This window comes from Lichenostomus cassidix, chromosome 11 (assembly GCF_008360975.1).
Source record: "Lichenostomus cassidix isolate B80296 chromosome 11, HeHo_3.0, whole genome shotgun sequence".
NCBI classification, from domain to species: Eukaryota; Metazoa; Chordata; class Aves; order Passeriformes; family Meliphagidae; genus Lichenostomus; species Lichenostomus cassidix.
In genome coordinates, this window is record NC_139492.1 from 9,258,461 (window position 1) to 9,278,651 (window position 20,191).

At 39.3% G+C, this 20,191-nt stretch overlaps 1 protein-coding gene across 1 annotated transcript; it reads left to right on the forward strand.

The window, feature by feature from the left end:
* The first annotated feature begins 4,542 nt into the window (after positions 1 to 4,542).
* On the forward strand, positions 4,543 to 18,533 carry LOC146432278 (dipeptidase 2-like). Its single transcript, XM_085071832.1, has 11 exons — positions 4,543 to 4,738; positions 7,916 to 8,190; positions 8,960 to 9,086; positions 9,830 to 9,959; positions 10,270 to 10,411; positions 11,265 to 11,334; positions 11,837 to 12,013; positions 12,523 to 12,610; positions 13,194 to 13,269; positions 14,828 to 14,963; positions 16,259 to 18,533. The coding sequence occupies exons 1-11, from the start codon at positions 4,703 to 4,705 to the stop codon at positions 16,442 to 16,444; spliced, it is 1,443 nt and encodes a 480-aa protein (XP_084927958.1). The 5' UTR covers positions 4,543 to 4,702; the 3' UTR covers positions 16,445 to 18,533.
* The last annotated feature ends 1,658 nt before the right edge of the window (positions 18,534 to 20,191 follow it).

Here is a 20,191-nt window from a genome sequence, read left to right on the forward strand (position 1 = left end):
CAACTGAGTAAAAAATCATGATTTTGGCTCTAACAGAAATTATGTTGGAATAAAGCTACAGCAAGAGAAGACTCTTCAGCATACAGTGTTGGCAGATACTTATAAAACTAGGACAAGAATATTTTAAAACCATAAATTTCAAAACAGGATGCTTGTTGATATTTGTTTAGTATTCTGTAGAGAATAAGGAACATGTTTTGGCTTATGTCACCAGAGTCAAGGTAATGTATCTCTTCCTGTGTGCTCCTGTGGTTTTGTGCTCAGCTCTTCTGTAAAGGGACAGGAGACAAAGTGATGTGAGTGATCTCTCACAGGTTGGCCTTAACACAGAAGAGCAAGATGTCTTTATCTGGGTCCTAATGTGATATATTTGTTAATACATATGTGCCTCTATAGAAAGGGCAACAGAGTGCAGAGCCTGAGACAGATTGTGAAAGACAGAAGCACAACCTCACCCTGGAGAGGCACTGCTCTCCTGTTCAATACCAGACCTGGTGTTTGCATGAAAGAAGGTTAGAAGATCCTACAGCTTCAGTGGAGTGTGTGAGCTTGATGTACCCTGATTTGAAAACCAGATCATTCTATGACAACATGAGAACACAAGGTTAGTTTGTCATGGTGAGAACCTAGTTTGAGGCCAATTTGCAAATCTGTTTTTCCTGTGTATGTATAAATTTGACTTTACCAAACTGTTTGGGGAAGATCACTTGTTCATTCCTCTCATAACTTTTCTATCTGTAACAAGATGTACTGTCAACTGGCCAGCTCTGGAGCATAACAAAATTCTGCAACAGTTCTGAGAAAGTCCTGGTCTCTTCTCTCTACAAATAACCCTTTTACTCTGTCACTCCAGACTCTATCACAAAATGCTGCTTATTACAAAAGGAGAGATGTAAGTGTACAAGCTGCACTTTAATACTATCTTAGCAAAAGGTTTCCATGGTGATTTGATCTCATTCCTGCAAGGGAGCTCTCTGTCCAATAGAACCACAGCCAATTTCTATCTACTGCCTCATTCAAATTACTGCCAAATTCCTCAGTTAAAGAAACCTCTTCTTAAACATCACAATATGTTGTGTAAAGTACCTCAGAAATAATGGATCCTAGGTGGATAAATTTTCTGGTCTAGCAAAAACATCCCAAGACAAAAGTACTTGTAAGTCTCTTAATACTTACGTTAAAAAAATTATATTTAGGATTTTTTATTAGCACACAGCTCTGGGTATTCAAGAGCACAGGATTGTGCTTTGTGTCAGATTCTGAGGCAGCTAACTTAAAATAATTGCAGCAAATTCTAGATTTTTCTGAAAGTTTCTGACAGACTGAAAGAGCAATTTTTTACTTAGTTTCTAGTTTGTTCAATGTAATCTGCACAAGAGACACAACCAGCAAGTTTATTTCCATGCTGCATTCAGGTTCATAATGCTTCTGAGGTAGGAAAATGAACACTACTTTTATGTGTGCTCAGTACAGCTGTTTGCAGATACACAGCAAAGAGAAGCCATTGCTTCAGCCTTTCAGAATAGCTAATGAAGATTCTGGCACACATCTGATTATTTAGAAAGCTGGTAGATGAACCTACATTCTTCCAATATCCTAGCATGTGCTGACAAGCTTGTAGTTAAAGGTGGTTGGGATATTCTCCTCATAAGTATAGGAATGAACAGGAAATCAGGCCCTGCTCAAGGATTACATGGATACCATCTGCAGATCAGGCACAGATGACAATTTTTAGGCATCCCCACAAAACTCAAAGCAAAGTCTTTGAAACACAAAGAAAAAAAAAATCAAGCCATTATTAGGTAGCAAAAATGAAGCTGGATTCATCATGAACTATTTGCTTTCAGCCATAGGCAACATTCAGCTCTAACTTCCTTCTCAGGAGCTTTAGTGATATCTTGATGTGCTTTGTGAAATCTTTACTCCGTGGAGAGAAAAACCTATCTTTGTACTTCCTGTTTCTTTTGTGTTTGGTGATTGGTGTGAGTTGATGTGGTTCTGTGTGTTCACATCCTGGGAGTGTATGGCAGCCTCTGAACTGACCTGGGAGAGCTGCTCAAATCAGCCACGAAATTGGGGCAGCTTCAGGCACCCACAGAGCAGAGCAACATGGGAAAAAGAAGTTTTTTACTGACTCGGTTCTTAACCTCTTTGACCACCCATGTTTAGAGTAACATTTCTCATAAGGTCTTATCTGAGAAATATGTTGCAACCATGCTGATTTAAACAGATTAAAATTACCAAAGGACCTCCCATCACCACCCCCTCCAAGTGTGAATTCACTTCATTTTAGGGCCTGAAACTAATGCTGAGATGAGTAGAAGAAACAGATGGAACTCAGTTTGCAAAAGTTAAGTCTGTTTGTATTGCTATTTTAATGCAAACAGAAATCCTGGTACACAAGATTTCCTCTTCCTAACATGTTGTAACAGTTTCTAATTAAAAAATGGTATGTGCACTCAAGAAATGCCAAATTGACAGCCCTGGAGATTGCAATCTTCACACAGAAGTAAGACAGCAGGTTTGAATACTTGATAAGCAGGACTTATAATACTATGTTAAAATGGTTTGTCCCTAAGCAATTGCAATGTCTTTTTAAAGCTGATTCACACACAAAACTATATCCATGACAAATGCTGAAGTGCTATTATGTAGTGTGGTTGATGCCAGGAGCTGGTAGAATAGAAGACTTTTATGGAAAACCAAATTGCAGTTGAAAATGGCTGCTTCAATAGACATCTGCAGGTACAAAGTCCTACTTTCCCACCTGTAGTCATCTATAGTTTAATCTGTACTGGTAGTGAGAGCACAAGTGGTTTGGATGTGAAAGGACTGAAATTAATGAAGATGCTCTGGGATGAAATAAGCCTTCCTAGCATGAGAATTAGTTCCAACACATAATGTTATCTCTCTGTCTCCTGACAGCAGCTGATTTAAGTGCTGCAGTTATTTTATAGCTCCTCAGCTTGCTCCAAAATATGTGTGAGGTGAATATAACATGATATAAACATAGAGATAGCTATTATCAGGGAGAGACAGTTGTGTAACAACATTCTGGACAATAAAGATAGCTCTTGGGACATTTATTAAGAGTCCAGTCCTGCCAGATGAACTCTGCAGGAAGGATGTACATCACAAATGCCACATTGTAGGAATTACACGCAGACAGCTGCTCACAGTAATCCAGGGCTATTGGAATAAAATTATAGAAGAAATCTCGCTGTGAGCCAAAGGAACCATTTGGCCTTTAGCAGCTTTAAAAATCAGTTATGTTCTGAATCTGCAAAAAGGTGAGTTCTTAAAAGCTCAAGAAGGTGCTTAATTGCTCAGCAAAAACTGTTGTTGAACAAGGAGTTGGTGAGTTTAGTTTTTCTGGAGGCATGCAGAAACAGAGTTTTAGGTAGAAATCAGATCAGAGATTAAACTTGACTTTGCAATAAGAGAAAATTCATAAAATGGGAAAAATAAATTGCAAGCAATGATGGCTATGTAATTGCTGCTTTAAATTAAAGATGAAAGATAATTTCCTGTCATAGGCATAATAATGGCTCTGCCTGGATCAAACTTCAGATTAGAAAGATAAAATATTTTTCTTTTCTCTTGTTACTTCATTTGTATTGTTTAAGGTTCTCTAGTCCACAGAAGTGGATGATAAATGTTTATAAGTGAAGTTCACCAAATTAGCAATGTACAGCAGAATTCCCAGGGATGTGGGGATTCCTGTTCAAGTTTTCCAGTTAATAGGAACTGGAGGATTGATGACAAATGTCCACTTAAGACTGGACTTGCACAACAAGTCTGTGGGAGATTTGATCATGAGACTTAGTAATTTCTCCACAGTGGAATCATAAATAAAACCAAAATGCCCTTTTGGTTTCCAGTACAAAATATGGTGTGAAATAAAAATCACACTAAGCAAAGCTTACTTTTTGTGAAACTCTAGCATCATGGTCTTGCATAAATTTCTTTGCTTCAAAACTTTCATGTCCCAGAAAGGGAGTGAAAAGTCACAGCAGGTTCAGAGATGTAATTATTCTTGGAAAGGTCACCTGTACCTTGTGACTATTTTGGCTTTTACAAATATAATACAATGGCACTGTAAGTCCCGCAAAAATACAGCAGGTGTAGTAACAAGAGGTGGATATTAATTGGCTTAAGTGTAGTCAATATGAATAAGAAAGTGCTAGAACAGGAGGCTGGAAAGTTTGTATAACCTTTTTCATTGAAGATATCAAAACTTCCACTGGATGAGACCCTGAGCAACCTGATCCAACTTTGGGGTTACATCACCAAATCAGGTGGCTGGACTAGGTGACATCCCACTAGAAATCCCTTCCAACCTAAATTATTCTGGGCTGAGAGGAACTTATTTCTGAACAATACAAACAGTGATTTTAACACATCATCTGCTAGAGAACTGCATCATCTGCACTGTGGGCTGCACAGCCAGGCTGCCACGAGAGGGAGGAAGTGCTGGGTTTTCAACCAGGCACAGCAAAAGGCTTGTTGGCTGCCACGAGGGTGCAGCTGAGCTGCAAGCTTGCTCACAGACCTTGCATCTCACAAAGTGGTAATTTCCAAATGTCTGTGGTGTGTGCAGCCTGTGACACGAGCTAAAGGAATAGGGGATGTTTCCTGGCTGCTGCTGTGATGCCAAGCAGATCCGGTGCCAAGCTTGAGCTGTTGTGTCCAACACAGCGGAATGTGGATTTCGACTCTGCTGCATTATCTGAAGAAGGTAACTGCTCCAAGGAGCCTTTAGATAAACCAAAGAAAAGCTATAAATCTCACGTCAGCTTCCACTTCTCAACTCTGTTCAGTCAGCATGGGGAAAAGCTGTGTGGGTTTTGTATTTTAAATGTTGTTTAAACAGGGATGCTAATACGCCATGTTCTTAATTTTGTGTAGTGCTTGCAATATCCCTTCAATTTTCAAGAACTGATCTCTGAATGATGGTATAATTATGTGGGGTTTTTTTAACCTAAACAGTTTCAAAGACAAGTGAGTCTCATATTGAAGCATAAAGAATATTTTGCATGAAACAGAGAAGATGCTTTGATATAGTAAATCTACAGAAAATTCTTATAGCTAAAAGGAATTGCATTTTTGTACGCATACAAATGGAGAATGGAGATTTTGTAATGAATAGACAAGAGTAATTTATTTTAGCAGTCAAACCACTTGAGGAACACACAGATACAGTTCCTGCTTAAAAATCTTCCTCAAAAATGTTGTTGACTTCACGAAAAAATAGTAAATATTTGGACCAAAATCCACAATGTGTATCAGTTTTTATATCATCAGAACAGTTTTATTGTGTGAACCAAGTTTGCTACTTTCTCATCAAGCATTTTGAACTGACAAATTATATGGACTTCTCTATGTCTATCAGAACAGAGCAGAAAATAAGCTATAAAACCTTTGTTTTTTCCTGTAGAGTAATTTTGCCAGAATCTGGCAGAGTTCTAGAGATTCAGGCTGCAGATCTGATGTGTATTTTGGCTTGAGGAATTTGCAACCAAAACATGCCTACAGAAACATGCCTTTGTGGTACTAAGTTGTCAGAATTCTGCTGCTTGGGCAGTTTTTTAACCTTTTCTTTTTAACATTTTGCATGCTGAGCTGCCACAAACAAATGTAACATTTTCTAGATTAGAGATACAAAGATTTTTTCCCCTGTGGTGACAAAGTCTGCATTTGTGATAAAATGTTAAGTCTGTATTTGTGCTTTGACATTTGAGGGAAATCTCTATGGTTGCCACAGAAACAACTTCTGATTGCTCTCTAACCTTTACAGTTCTGTAGAAGTGCTGTTCCACTGAAGATTTTGGGTCTCACGATGTATGTGTATTTCTGGTGCATATTTATGGAAAAAAACCTTCAATTCTGAGACTACACTGCTATTGGAGGAAGGATTTTGAAGATGGTTGTGTTTCTAGGAATTACTGTTCCTCGAAATCTTTCATTTGCATGCCATGACCAGAATAACACAAAGTGCTCTCTTTAGATTGGAAAAATGTGGGCAGAGCCCTTTCTGTGTGTATGGAAGCACTGAAATCACCTCTAGTGGATTTCTTTATCCCAAGAGGTTTGGGACAAGCTGTCCTGAAATGCCTTCCAAACATCACTGTATTTATTCCCTTTCATCCCCTTTTTAAGCAATAAGCACTGTGTTTTCTCACTGTGGTGGAACTTGGTGGAACTTGATTGCATCTTTGCATGGGCAGTGAAGCAACAGCAGATTGGAAATGATGAATTGTAACACAGCATTAAGGGGGTTACCAAGCTGAAGAGGTAAACTTGACATGTCAGGAATCATGACTTAGAGCAGGTGATGGCAGAAGGAATTTCAAGAAGAACTAAGAAAGATTTGAAAGACTGCCCTGATAACAAAGTGAATTTCAGAGAGATCACTCTTTTCTTAAAAACATGCTTAGTACGACATGTGTTCTGCTCCTACAAGCATGCTTAAGATTTATGTTTTACTAATTGTATTTAATTATTATTTAAAGAATAAGGAAAATCCATGTTTTTGCCAGTGGTCAGCAAGAAAGTTCTTACCTAAGGTTCTGGTCACCTTGTGTTGTCTGTTACAACTAAGCTGCTGCCATGATCTGAAGCAGGATTATCTAAACAAGATCTCAGTATCACTGGACTGTGGAGGGGATGAACCTTCTTAATTTTTCAGGATATGTTACTATTTTGAGCAACAGGATCTATTTTAATGCACTTTGTATATTTGATTTGGCACAACAATTCAACAGATTCGAGGATTAATGTAATGGCCGTTAAGTGTGTCTATAAAAAAATAAAATGGAAAATAAGGACTCCAGATGGGATGAAAGGAATGCCATTCCTAATTGAGATTTGCTTCACCTAAATAACAGCTGTTTACTGAACCTTCTGTGCTGAGGCATGGTCTGCCTGCTGGAAAGGAGAGGAGGGGCCAGACAGCTTGCCCAAATTTCCAAAGATGGTAAATGACAGAAGCATACAGAAAGCCTTCCTTTTTCTACTGTGAAATTTCCTTTTAAATCTGTCTATTTTAAAAGATTTTGTTGCATCCTTCTGTGGCAGCTATGGCCAAGCTGCTGCACTATGGCTCTGTCCCTACTGAGGCCATGTGCCTCCAACCAGGATGTCACTCCCAGCAGTAAGGCAGCCAGTGCTCCTCAGCTTTATAGGTAATGCTGCCAATAACTCTGGTGGGGTGTAGGTGAACCCAATCTTTTATCTGTAAAGGTATTTTTACCTCCTGGTAGATCTTACATTTACTTTACAGAGAGCAGGAGTTATTTCTAGTCTGTTTGTAAAAATGTTTTTTGATTGACATGTGAAAGATTTGCCCAAGTGTTTGAGCACTGCATTTACAAATGTGCAGGAGGTGCTCCGGTTACTCTTGAAGTTGTTGTCATACACATTCCATCATGAAGTGACTCTTTCAACCTTGGCACATATTGTGCTTGCCAAGGTTTGGAGAATTGCTGGATTTCAATAGCTTTCCTCTGGAAACAATCTGGTGTTCTGTGTGTTTTAACAAGGCAATGGACTCAGAAGCAGTTCATTTCTGGACTTTCTCAGAAAACAGTTTCAGTGTTCGTTTGAGGTTTCCCACATAAAAAAACCAATCTTGTTGACATAATGAAAAAGCTATCTTCTTAAGCTGTTTTGGAAGCTGCTTTTTGGGAGGTGTGAGGCCAGGGTGTGGCAGGCTCAGCCTGTCAGCTTGGACTGAGTGTTTGGTTCTCTTCAGCAGTGAGCTGGTGGCAGCAGCGTTTGAGTGGTCAGATGGGCAAGAGCACCATAGCCATGGACCTTAAAATCTTTGGGAAAATGTAGCATTTTCAGAGTTTCCAATGCTACCTTCCCCTCTGTTCACTATTATTTCTTTGGGTTTTTTTCTTTTCTCCTACAGAATTCATGCCAGCCTTATCAGAAGGAGAGGCATTCAGCTTCCTGTACTGTTAAGCCTACAACCTCTGCAGACTGGAAATTTTGCAGTTTCGTTGTCATCATAGAACAATTGTGGCATCTCTTTGCTTCAGCAAACTGGAAAATGGAAATGAAGAGAAACACAGCAAAGTTGTTGTGGCTGTTGATGTTCTTTTCTGGTATTGTGCCATTCAGCTGTGAGAAATCAATGAGAGAAAGAGCTGTTGAGCTGATGCAAGATGCACGTTTAATCGATGGGTATATAAAATATGTTTGACTACTCCCTCTCTGTGAGTGAAGAAATGCTGAACTGTGTTAGATTAGCAGAGACACAGGTTGTTCTGAGCACACAGCACTGAGGTACTGCTGCAGTGATGTATGGGGAAGGAATTTTGGTTCAGAGGGTACTTAATGTAGGATTCTGTTGCTCTAAACACCTCTGTGATTTTCTGGTCAGGTGTCATGGTTCAATCCCGACTGGCAACTGGTCCTCACACAGCCCTTGCTCACTTGTCTCTCTGGTGGGATGAGGGAGAGAACCAGAAAAGTGAGAAAACGTGGGTTGAGATAAAGACAGCTTAATAAGGAAAGCAAAAGCCATGCACAAACAAAGCAAAATAAGGAATTAATGCACTAGTTTCCATGACTAAGCTGTTCAGCCACCCCCAGGGAGCAAGGCTTCATCACACATAATGTTTTCTTGGAAATACAAACATCATGATGAATGTCCCACGCCTTCCTTCTTCTCCCCAGCTTTATGAGCATGACCCATATGGTCTGGAATATCCTGGGGTCAGCTGTCTCAGCTATGTCCACTCCCAAATTATTGTACACCCCCAACCTGCTTGCTGGTGGGATGGGGTGAGAAGCAGAAAAGGCAGAAAAGAGAGACTTTTAGGCATCTATTGCTGCAAGAATTATTGGCAATTAATGGTCTAAGGGACTATGAATGGTGGAAGAAATTACATTTGGGTTAGAAAGGGAATGGATTACTTCTGTTACAAGCCCAATTTGTTTTCCATTCTAGCCACAATGACTTTGTACTGCAGCTGAGAATACTTTACCAAAATCGACTCAGTAGAGTCAACTTAAGAGAGCTCAACCAGACCCACACAAACCTTGTGAAACTTCAGGCTGGTTATGTGGGAGCTCAGGTATGTACTGCCATGGTGGTGAGTCTGAGACCATATTTTTACATTTGCTTTCTTCCCAACTGTGGCTAGCACAGGTTTTTCCCATGAGAAATTTTCTTGTGTTTTATAAATAAAGTTTGGATGTTTTTGGAACAGTGTCCCAGAACTTGGGCAGTGCAGGCCTGGCCAATCAGGCCTGGGGGAAGGCTTCTGACTGACCAATCTGGGTGACTTTTGAGAACTCTATATATGTGATGAAATCAAAACAATAAAGATCATTCCTTCTTGCCACTGAGAACTGATGCATTCATTACTCTGCTAGCTGCTCAACAGCGACATCCAACCACAAAAGTACTCCTAGCCCTGATTTTTGCTCCTTATGTTGAAAAAGAAAAAATAATAAAACTGAAAAGCCACAGACACTGTTTCATAACATTTGTGTTTCAAAAGTTTGGGTTTTATAATTCAGGTACCCTTAGTCAAACCAGAAGCATTTGTTTTCTGATATATAATTTAAAGGAAGATTACACCTGCTTTCCTGCATGTACTGTGGAGTAGCTGAGTGTGTCAGGAGGCTTTAACCATGTCTGTAATGGGTGCTTTTGCCTTGCATCATAACTCTTTCTTTGGGGGAAAAGCTATAGTGGCAACTCCCTTGTAAACTGCAGGAAGTTATTTTGGTCTGTGCTCCTGAACTATGAGCAAATGAAAGTTTCTGAGCCAAAACACAAGTTATCTGGTTTACCTGTCAATGTCTCTTTCAGTTTTGGTCAGTGTATGTTCTTTGCAGCGCTCAGAACAAGGATGCTGTGCGCCTGACCTTAGAGCAAATCGATGTTGTCAAGAGGATGTGTAACAGTTATGAAGAGCTGGAGCTTGTGGTGACTTCCCAAGGTGATGCTCCTTCTTGTAAAAGAATTTTTAAAAATGTATTGCGGGAAAGAGATGCAAGCAGGCAACTTATCCTGCTTTAAAGAGCAACTTCAGCTTTTCCTCTGAACTGCAGCCACGGACTCTGTGAAGAGTCCTGGCCCACTGCAGTCATGAGAAAATTTGCCATATAAACATGTACTCTGTAAGCTCCTATTCTATGAAAATGCCTGTATTATTGCTTGCAATTTACACAAACAATTGCTGCTCAGTAGTGCTGGCTTCCTATCTGTCATGGAATTACTTTGGAATTACCTTTCTTTGTGTTTTCCAGGTATCTCTGACAGTAGAAGGATTGCATGTTTGATTGGAATAGAAGGTGGCCACTCCATTGACAGCAGTTTGGCAACACTGAGGATGTACTATGACCTGGGTGTTCGTTACATGACTTTGACACATTCCTGCAACACTCCTTGGTAACCAATGTGAATATTTTTGTGTGACTGTCTAATGCCCTGGAGTGGCAGCTGCTTGATGGGAGAAATATGGATTCAGACAAAACCTTAGCCTGTGACTAAGTCAAGGTGATAGGTTTTGGGGGTAAATGATTTGCCATGTGTACAGTGGGACACTACATCTATTTTGTAGTGCTTGTTATATTCACAATCTGCACACTTTAAAACTCTTTAACAACACAAAGATGGTAAAATTGCTATCTCCTTTGCTGTATTAAGAAAGCTACATAGGGCAAAACAGACAAAAAGAAAAGTACTGAAAATGCATATGATGTAGATAAAAGAGGGTAAAGGCTATGTAAGAACTCAGCAGTCAGCAGCCTTCAACACTCCTCTCTGGCCAGCTCAAAAGTGCAGCTCCCATATGGAGCTACAGAGATGGGTATTTAGTTCCTGTATCAGAATCTTAGCAACTTCTCTTTGCTGGACTGACAAAATACCTTCTTGCAGTGGCAGAGGGGAAAGGGAATTCTGTACAAGGGGCTGAAAAGCAGGTTTTTTGCCTGGCAGGGAACTGACATTGCAGTGCCTCTGTTCTCTCATGGAAGTTTGCTAAATCAGAAAATTGCTGACAATCACCTCTCTGCTTGTCTTAAACTCCTTCACAAACATCAACATAAGTGAACCTAAAACCAGTTATGAACATAAAAGGCATGGCCTGAACAAGATACCTATTGTGTGGCTCATTATGCCCACATTTGGCTATGTGACATGATAATAATTTTTATTGTGTGTAGTGTAAAAGGTTTCAGCTGCTGATAATGCCTTCTCCAGAATAATATGATGTTTCTCCTCCCTCGCTCCCATTTTTAAGGTCTGAATCATCATCTAAAGGAATACACAACTTTTATCCTAATGTTATTGGTCTGACTGCATTTGGCCAAGTAAGGATCTCTTTCAAATGCTAACCTGGGCAATCTGTCATGCAACTAATAACTTCTGGCTTTATCTTCTCAGAAGCAAATTGTCATTAAAAATTAATTACTGGAAGTCCTTGATAGTTAGGAGGTGATCAGGACTTAGTCAAACCAAATCCCCTGTGATGTTTCTTAAGGTAGAAGAAGTGTTAGATTTAATTACAATTGTTTTAATACAGATTAGATGTATTAATTCATATTTGCAAGCAGTTAGATGAGAATAACACTTCAAATTACTTATCTTAGATTGACTAAGTATTCTAAGTTTTGAGCATGTTGTGGTGTGCTAGCTAATTTTGAGTGAGTAACTTACTATTAAATTAATAGGTACATGGAAACCAATACAGGCACAGCATGTTTATGAGTGGCTGACAGTTGCAGAATTAATCTATCTGTTTACATCTATCAATTAAACAGCTTCCTTTCAGGAAACTCAATACTGACACTGTTGTCTGTACATCTGTTTCAGGAAGTGGTAAAGGAGATGAATCGCCTGGGTATGCTGATAGATTTATCTCATACCTCATATTCTACAGTAAAAGCTGCACTCAATATCTCAAAAGCACCAGTAATTTTCAGCCACTCGTCAGCATTTTCTGTTTGTAATCACTCAAGAAATGTTCCTGATGATATCCTCCAGCAACTGGTGAGTGATGTGGTCCTTGGGTTTGTTGTTTGGAGGAAAGAATTTGTTGGTTTTGCTTGTTGGGGGTTTTGTTTTTTGTTTTGATGGCAATGTTTGCCTAGGTTGCAGAAAACTTGTGCATTCAAATCATGATGCTTACTTTCCACCTCCTCATCTCTGAATTTAATTTAGAAGCAGATCCCTGAGCAGCAGCTTACATTTGCTTCTGAGATATTTTCTTTGGGTTGTGTTTAGTCTTTGACTACAAAAAAGAAGTGTTTGCAAATACTTTGAAATTGTGGTTGAGTTTGTTTGATGTAGTCACTGCACTTCTGCTGATTCAGTCTACATGAAAGTAAAATGAACCCAGGGGAAAAGACAGGGAGGCAAAGCCTTGTGTTGCCGTCTGAACTTTGACTTAGTGTTGCTGTTCTCACTGATGGATGGGTGTAGAAGGTTCTGTAGAAGATGCCCATGAAGTTTGCAGGACACAAATGCTCACTCATCACCTGTCTCTTCATATCTTTCAGAAAAAGAACAAGGGAATTATCATGGTGACTTTCAATGCAGATGTACTGGCCTGTGGCAGAAAAGTTGTTAATATTTCTACCCTTGCAGGTTTGATGTTAATATATTACAGGTTTTGTGAGTTCTATGAATTTATATAAATTTTATGAATTTCCTGGCCCATGCATCATTTTCAAGGTCATGTAGGTTATACTGCTTGTTTATTCCATCCACACCCTCGCCCAGCTCTAGGTACTTTTTGGGATTACACTCATTAAACAATAACGAAAGGTGCAAGGTGTGTGTAGCTGGAGGACATGATGCTCTCAAATGGAGCCAACAACCATTAATCCCCAAGTAGTTGTTACTTTCTGGAGAGCACCTTAAGCCTATGTAATTAAGAGTGGAAAACATAGGTATGAATTGGATAATGAAAATTTTATTGGTATAATTGGACTACTTACTAGGAATGAATGTGCTGTGATGATCGTGTCTCTTTCCTCATTTACATTTAATCAGCGTAGTTGTTACATTGAAGATTGCTGCCTGATGAGGTGTCTTTTGACTTTTTAAAAAAGGATTTGATCAAGAATCCATGTTAAGGAGAGCTGTCACCCAGTGCCAATATGTGTGAACTGTAATATTTCTTTTTTGCTGGATGCTTAGATGTTGTTCTCTTTGTATTTATTTTCAGATCACTTTGACCATATAAAGAAAATTGCAGGCTCAGAGTCTATAGGAATTGGTGGTGACTATGACGGAGTGGAACGGTTAGTAAAGGTGTACATACATTGACCTGTGCTTCTTAAATTATGCAGGTTTTCATTCATTTAAAGGGGCACAATGTTTTCTTTTTAGAACTGTATGAAGCAGTGCTACAAATGTAAACATGGCTCCTCATGCCCTGTGAACTCTGCAATCACGTTTTGTAGATGGTGGTTTGTGTATACAAAACCAGTGATAGGGGTTGTTCTTCTCCAAAAGCCACAGCTGAATGACAGAAATGCTGCCTCAACCCTGATATGGTAAATGGTTCAGCCTGGAGAGAAGCTGCAAAACTCTTTCCTGCACTACCCTCGGGGAAAACCCAAAGTGTTTTGGTGCTGTGAAGCCACTGCTGCTTTTGGGGCTTGGGAAGTGTTTGAGGCAAGCAGAGCCTGGTGAACAGCCCAGCACATAACTTCTTCTCACTCTTGGGCTACTGCTGTTACAGCACAGGAAATAAATGCAGATTAGGTGGCATTTGCAGCTGTAACCCTAAACTTTTTTTTTCATTTTATCTTTCTGTTCAACCATCACCTCCTTTTTCTTTTTTCTTTTTCTCCTGGAGTCAGACCTGCCTGGGAATGAAAGTCAGAATCAGGCTCCCATCTATGAAGTACAAACACAGAGCCACTGTGTCAGGTCCCATGATATCATAGCTCTGAAATTATAATGTTCAAAATAAAAACAGTTTGCAGCAGAAGGACACATTTCATCACATGCATTTTCTCAAAGACCACCAGTTAAGTTGGTGGTAGACTTGTTAAGGTCCTAATTCCTGGCAGTAATGCCACAGATTTCTTGAGATATGCTTATCATTACACCTTCATGAAACAGAAAAAGAAAAACATATTAGTTATCTCAAAACAACGTCAAAGTCTCACAGAAATGCAATTCAAAACAGCTGTTTAATGGAGGTTTTGCAGCTTCTTATTTCTAAATTATTTTTCTACTGACAAGAATTAGTATAAGACATAGATCAGTTTTGCTTATTTTAATTTCTTCAGTAGAGGTGTCTGAATAGGTTTCTTTCCACTGCCTAAACAACTGGCTTAATTCAAACCAATATTATTATTCTAATTGTATTTTTTTAAATACTTTGCAAACAGTAGAGTTCACAAAATTGCCTGCAGCTCCAGAGCTCATCATGTGTTTGCAGGTTTCCTTTTGTTCTCAGTTACATGAGTGGATTGCACCAACTTCGTCTGTGGTGCAGCTGTTTCCTCTTACTCTAAAGGCCAGATGGAAAGCATGGATTAACAAATACATGCATTTCTGGTTATTTTTTTCCCTTTTGTTCTAATATCTTCCCATGCTGTTGTTTTGCCTCTGTAGAAGTGCATCTTCATTCCAGTTGTGTTCTGTTTATTGGGTCCTATGTGAAGAAAAAGCCTTTTGTTGTGTCCCAGTCCTGTTTTTGTTTGCCAGTCAAATTCCCAGAGGAAGAGCTGGGTCTAAAGTGAGCTCCCTCCAAAAGTCAATATGTGCAAAAGACTAATTAAAAACCTTTTTTTCCAATTTTTCACTGATGTGTGTTGAATGACCTTGTGTGACTCTTGCCAACAGCTTCCCTGAGGGATTGGAAGATGTCTCTAAATACCCTTCATTGATAGAGGAGCTCCTTAGAAGAGGATGGAATGAAACTGAACTGAAAGGGATCTTAAGGGAGAACTTTCTCCGTGTCTTCAGGGAAGTGGAAAATGTAAGATCAAAAATCCAAAGTGAATCTTGATTATTACTAAGAGAGAAAGAGGAGCTGTTGATGCTTTGTTGCTTATTTTTTGGGTGGGTTTTTTCCTTTGATTTTTGTGTTTTGTTTTGGGGTTTCTTTTTTTGTTCAATGAGAGAGATAGGAGGGAATGTAAGCACCTAATTCAGTAATTCCAAATGCTGGGAAAGAAACCAAGATGGCAAGACAGTGTTAGCAGAATAAAGGAATATGAGAGAGAGCAGACAAAGCTCTTTGGAACTTTTTCTCTCTGCAGTAATCTGATAAGCACACATCAGTGACTTCTAAATGGAATCACTTCATGGTTTGGAGAAACTGCGGATGTACCAGCATCACAGTCTGGCTGTGTTCGCTGGGGCAGGAAGGAATGTTGACTCCTGCAAATCAATTTAATTCTTGTCATGGGATTGGGCTGCTATTCAAAAGGCTTCTGCCATGACCAGATCACTAACCAGCCATAAACATAACAACGAGATCACAACGAGCTTTAAGAGTCAATGGTAGAAGCTAATCCAGAAGGGTGAGAGAGGAGAGGGAGAGGGAGAGGGAGAGGGAGAGGGAGAGGGAGAGGGAGAGGAAGAGACTGTATAAGAGTAAGGCCCCCTCAATGGCAACTTTTACAAATGCCTCTGTTGAAACTTCCAGACTGCTTGCCTCCTACTGTTTTTATTTACAGGGATAATTCGCAGACATTATACACAAAGCCTTATAGACAACATATATTTCACTGTAATTTCACTGTCTTCATTCATTTTCTTTTGCTTGCCTTTTTGGCTGTGTGGGATGAACAGAAATCAGGGAAATTTGCACTATTCCAGTTAATCTGCCAAAATACCTGCAAAATGCCAACTTCATCATGTGGCAGGCTGGCATTATGAAGAGGCTCAAATTTATCACACCTAACCAATCTGTGGGATTTAGTAATATTTTTTTCCTTCTAAATTTGAGATGTCAAAATTCTGTTTTGAGAGTGTGAGCTCACTTCAGGGAAGAAGGCTCATGATTTTGTTTGCTCCATATGTGGAGAGAGCCCAAAGAACAGCCAGATCTGTGACTCTCGCCTGTAATGCATTTGTGCTGAATTCTGGGAAGTGGTTCATAGGAATGCAAACAGCACAATAATGATGTTGATTTCCTCACATTCAGATGTGATTTTGCAATACAGTTTGAGTTGGGTAACTTGAAATAGCACTGAATTTGCCAGCTGCATAAAGCTTTGGCTGTTGTGCCAGTCTGCCTTTCAGGGACAACCTTCTGAATTTTTGTAGGTGCGGAACAGTTTTGGAGACAAGGACGTGGGTGAAAGTGAAATTCTGCCAGAAGTTCAACATTCCTGTCGCCTGGACCTACGTAAGCCTCAGCTTCAGCCAGCCAGGTCCCTTGGATTTCCTTCTGTGTCACAACCTGTTAGTCTGACACTTGTATCATGTTTAATGCTGTATTATGTATCATAACATCTATGGAGTCTAGAGAGAGATTTATCAAGTACTCTGCAATGCAACTACTTAACTTTTTGTGTTTTGTTAATGGAAAACTATAATAAATTTTAAATATAATTTCTATAAATTCACCTGCATACTTGAAAATTCATGGAAATTATAAATGATGTAGCAAAAGCCTTTAGAATTTGAAGTGATAAAATCTGTATTGTCTCAGGTAGACCAGGACCAACATTGTTAAAAGAAAATATTCACATCTAATGAAATTCTGCAATACTTGATATTGGTTTTGGTACTAATATTGTGGCATACATATTGGAGTCTAGAACCAGCAGTTCCACACAGGAACTAGAGATTATGGTTAAGACATCTGTGCCAATACATTTTCAAATATTACCTCCTGTTAAATCACACAATTTTCATCAATAGTTGATGGCTGCCATATGGAGAAGAGTGCTTTTTTGGTTTTCTTGGAGTTTTGGTTTTTTTTTAAGATGACAAGATTGATGACAAGCCTATTGCAGTTTGGACTGCATGTTTACCACTAGCTTTAGAGACCCATCTGGAAGTTCTAAATCTTATTTTTGAGCCCTGACCAGGACAGTGGGCAACCAAACAGTTACTCAAGAGTGGAGGTAGATCTCTTGCATTCAGGTGCAGGTGACCAGGCAACACTGTAGATAGTTTTCTATAATTTGGGGACAGCTGTTTGCAGCATATTCATGAAGATGGGAGCAAGAACAAGCCAGGACAAAGCAGGAATTCTGGCTGGTAAGAGGGTTGTGGAAATCTTTTTGACATTTAAACAGTTATCCTCATCAGTAACATGTTTTATTATTCCATTTTTGTTCTAGCTGGCTAAAGTCAGACCATGGCAAATGGACATAGACATGAGATTAGACAGAGACCTTTTCATTATAAATCTGCTGTTTCGGCCTTTAGAATACATTTTGAAATACACAAGGTTTGTGAGGTTAGAAGCTACTTTTGCAGAAAATAGCATATATTGAGATAGGCCTGTTCCTGATAGGCTCAGAATAGACATTTTAGTGAAATGTACTGAGATTCATGATGAAATTACAAGATGGCAGCACTACATTTTTGTAGGGCCAGTTCCCAGTGCTTGCTTGTAAATGCTTTCCCACGATACTTGCTGATAATTTTATGATACCAGTTTTTATGTACTGATATGACTTCTATAGAATTTAGCCTTAGTGTAGAATAAAAGATCTGTAATTGATCTAAGGGAAGCATTTGTAAACACACAAATTATTTAACAACTGAAAGAGAAGGCTGGGCATGAACAGAATGGAAAAAAAGCAAGATAATGTTTTTCTAGAGCCATTTGAGACTGTTCCTAGCATCAATTTCTGTATTCCATGTACAAGTAGGGTTTCTGGAAGGACCCTGTTCTTTTATAGCTTCTAAATTAAGCTTCATTATTATCTTTTGATAAGATGGTCTCCTTGATAAATATATTCTAATTATACTCCTGTATGTTACCAGATACTTTAGAAAACCTGTGGAACAATCTAGTTGTGTACAAGCCAAGTTTTTAAGAATAGTTTCTCAAAAAATACTGATCCTATTTATGATTGTATAAAAGGGAATTACTGCACTGACTCAGAAGTCTTGCCTCCCTGATTTTGCTTGACTGGCATCAGAACATGTTTTACTGGTAAAACAATGAATTCAATAGGGCAAATGTTTGTTTCCCATCAGTATTTCTTCTAATAGGCTCATAAGTCATTGCAAAACTGCCATCCATGGTCTCTTTTCTCAGAACTAGTACTCTGATGGTTGTTTCATTACATACTTGAAATGTAAGATGCTTCCTTATTCCTTCCAGCTGTTTTCTTTGTACTGTGTTGTCACTTTACTGCCTGCTAATTCTTACTTTTTTATTTTCCCATACTACAGAAATGGACTAAAAATATATATTCCTTTTATTAAAGACAGAGATAATACTTTTATATGACTTGTCTTATCTATAATGTATTGCACTTATTTGTTGACTGCTTATGCAAATGAGTAATTTGTAACCTTGTGGCAAAACACAGACATGAAATTTCAATAAAATATTGATTAAAATTTTGTAAGGACACTGGTGTGATCTCACAAAACAATGCAGATGTTCAGAGGGCCGTGAGGCCCAGAAAGAACCCTGCACCTCTGTGGCAGAAAGAAGGCCAGGGTATCCTGAGGTCTCTGGGTCAATATCAGAGGGCAGGGTTGCCCTTTCCATGGCAGGCAGGAGAAATTCGAGTAGGTTTAATCCTAGAGCATCCTGGATGTAGGCAGTCAGCCTCATCCAAACTCAGATACTGCTGAGCCTGTCCAAGCAAGTGCCCATGGAAAGGGATCAGGCACTGCAGTGAGCTCATGATGACAGAGTTACCTGCAGCAAATCCCCTGTCAGGCTGTGAAGGCACAGAGAAAAGGCATTTGGGGAACCAGCTGGGTCAGCTGCACCACAGTTAGGATAACCTCTCCCTCACAGCCCTTCTCACAGGTGTGTCATGGTCTAGAAGTCCCTTTTCCATTACCAGTTACAATGTTAATTCACAATGCTTCAAATAAGCTGCTCATGTGGAACAAAACCAGAATGCAAAATCAACACATGGAATCTTGTGCACTGGTTATATATGTGTTATCCAGCTTATTTAATAGATGCATTAAATTTGTTTTTCTTAAGTGATCAGAAGCACATAGCTAGAAACATGGCAGAAAGGCATCTCACTATAAATTAATTTCAAAAGTAAAGTCATGCAAGATACAGCTGTGACTGCTCTCAGGAAAACTAGTGACCCTTCACTTTGGTGCCAGTGTCTCCAGCCCTGACAGCAACTCGTACTAGTGGTCACAACACTGCATTTGTAACAACTCAAGCATAAAATGATTGCACTCTGTTTTCTGCCTCCCAATGGGAGGATGATTCATGCTGCAATTGAATGCCTTTGCCCTGCCCCAATTAATAACAGCCATTTGCATTGGTAATTCGAACGCATTCAAGTTCAGCTGACAGATTCTATTATGGCTGCTGGTATCAGTGAAGTACCAGATATAACTGAGATACAAACTTTGGAATAAGCTTTGCTGGCTGCCAAATGGAAGAATGCAAGTCATGATTTACCTGTTCTAAATAATGAGTTGTGCTAACATGAATTCTGAAAATATTTATTACTATTTCTGTAAAACTCAAAATCTATGTACTGTGAAGTACCACAGGTTGATTCGCAAAAGACCCAAAGTTGAAGGCAGTTTAAACAATTGAAGGCTCATGCTTTTACATGTGTGATATGAACAGCCAAAAACTACAGGCATAATATTGATGCAGGCTATTGATTTGATTCTAAAAGGTTGATGCCAGGGCCCTTCCCCAGTACTATCCTTTTCCAGACTAATGGACCTTAGCATCCACAGAAATAAATAACTTCAGTTCCCAGTTGTCTCATCTGGGCAAACAGTGATGCTAGAAACCAAACCTCCAAATTCTGCTGCTGCTCTGACACACACAACAGTTCTGCCACCTAAAATCTGAGTAGCTCCATTCCTGAATCCATCTGCCATCCAGCAGGTGACTTGTTTGGGCTGTGGAAGGACTCCTGCATGTTTTACATTGGATATAGACTACTCAGCTGTGCCAGTGTTGAACATCTGCATTCCTGCTTGCATGGCATTGAGCTGCTCAAGCAGCATGCCAGCACATTTCTCTGTTTCACGGTCAGCAAACATTGTGCATTAAAGTCTAACCACCTATAT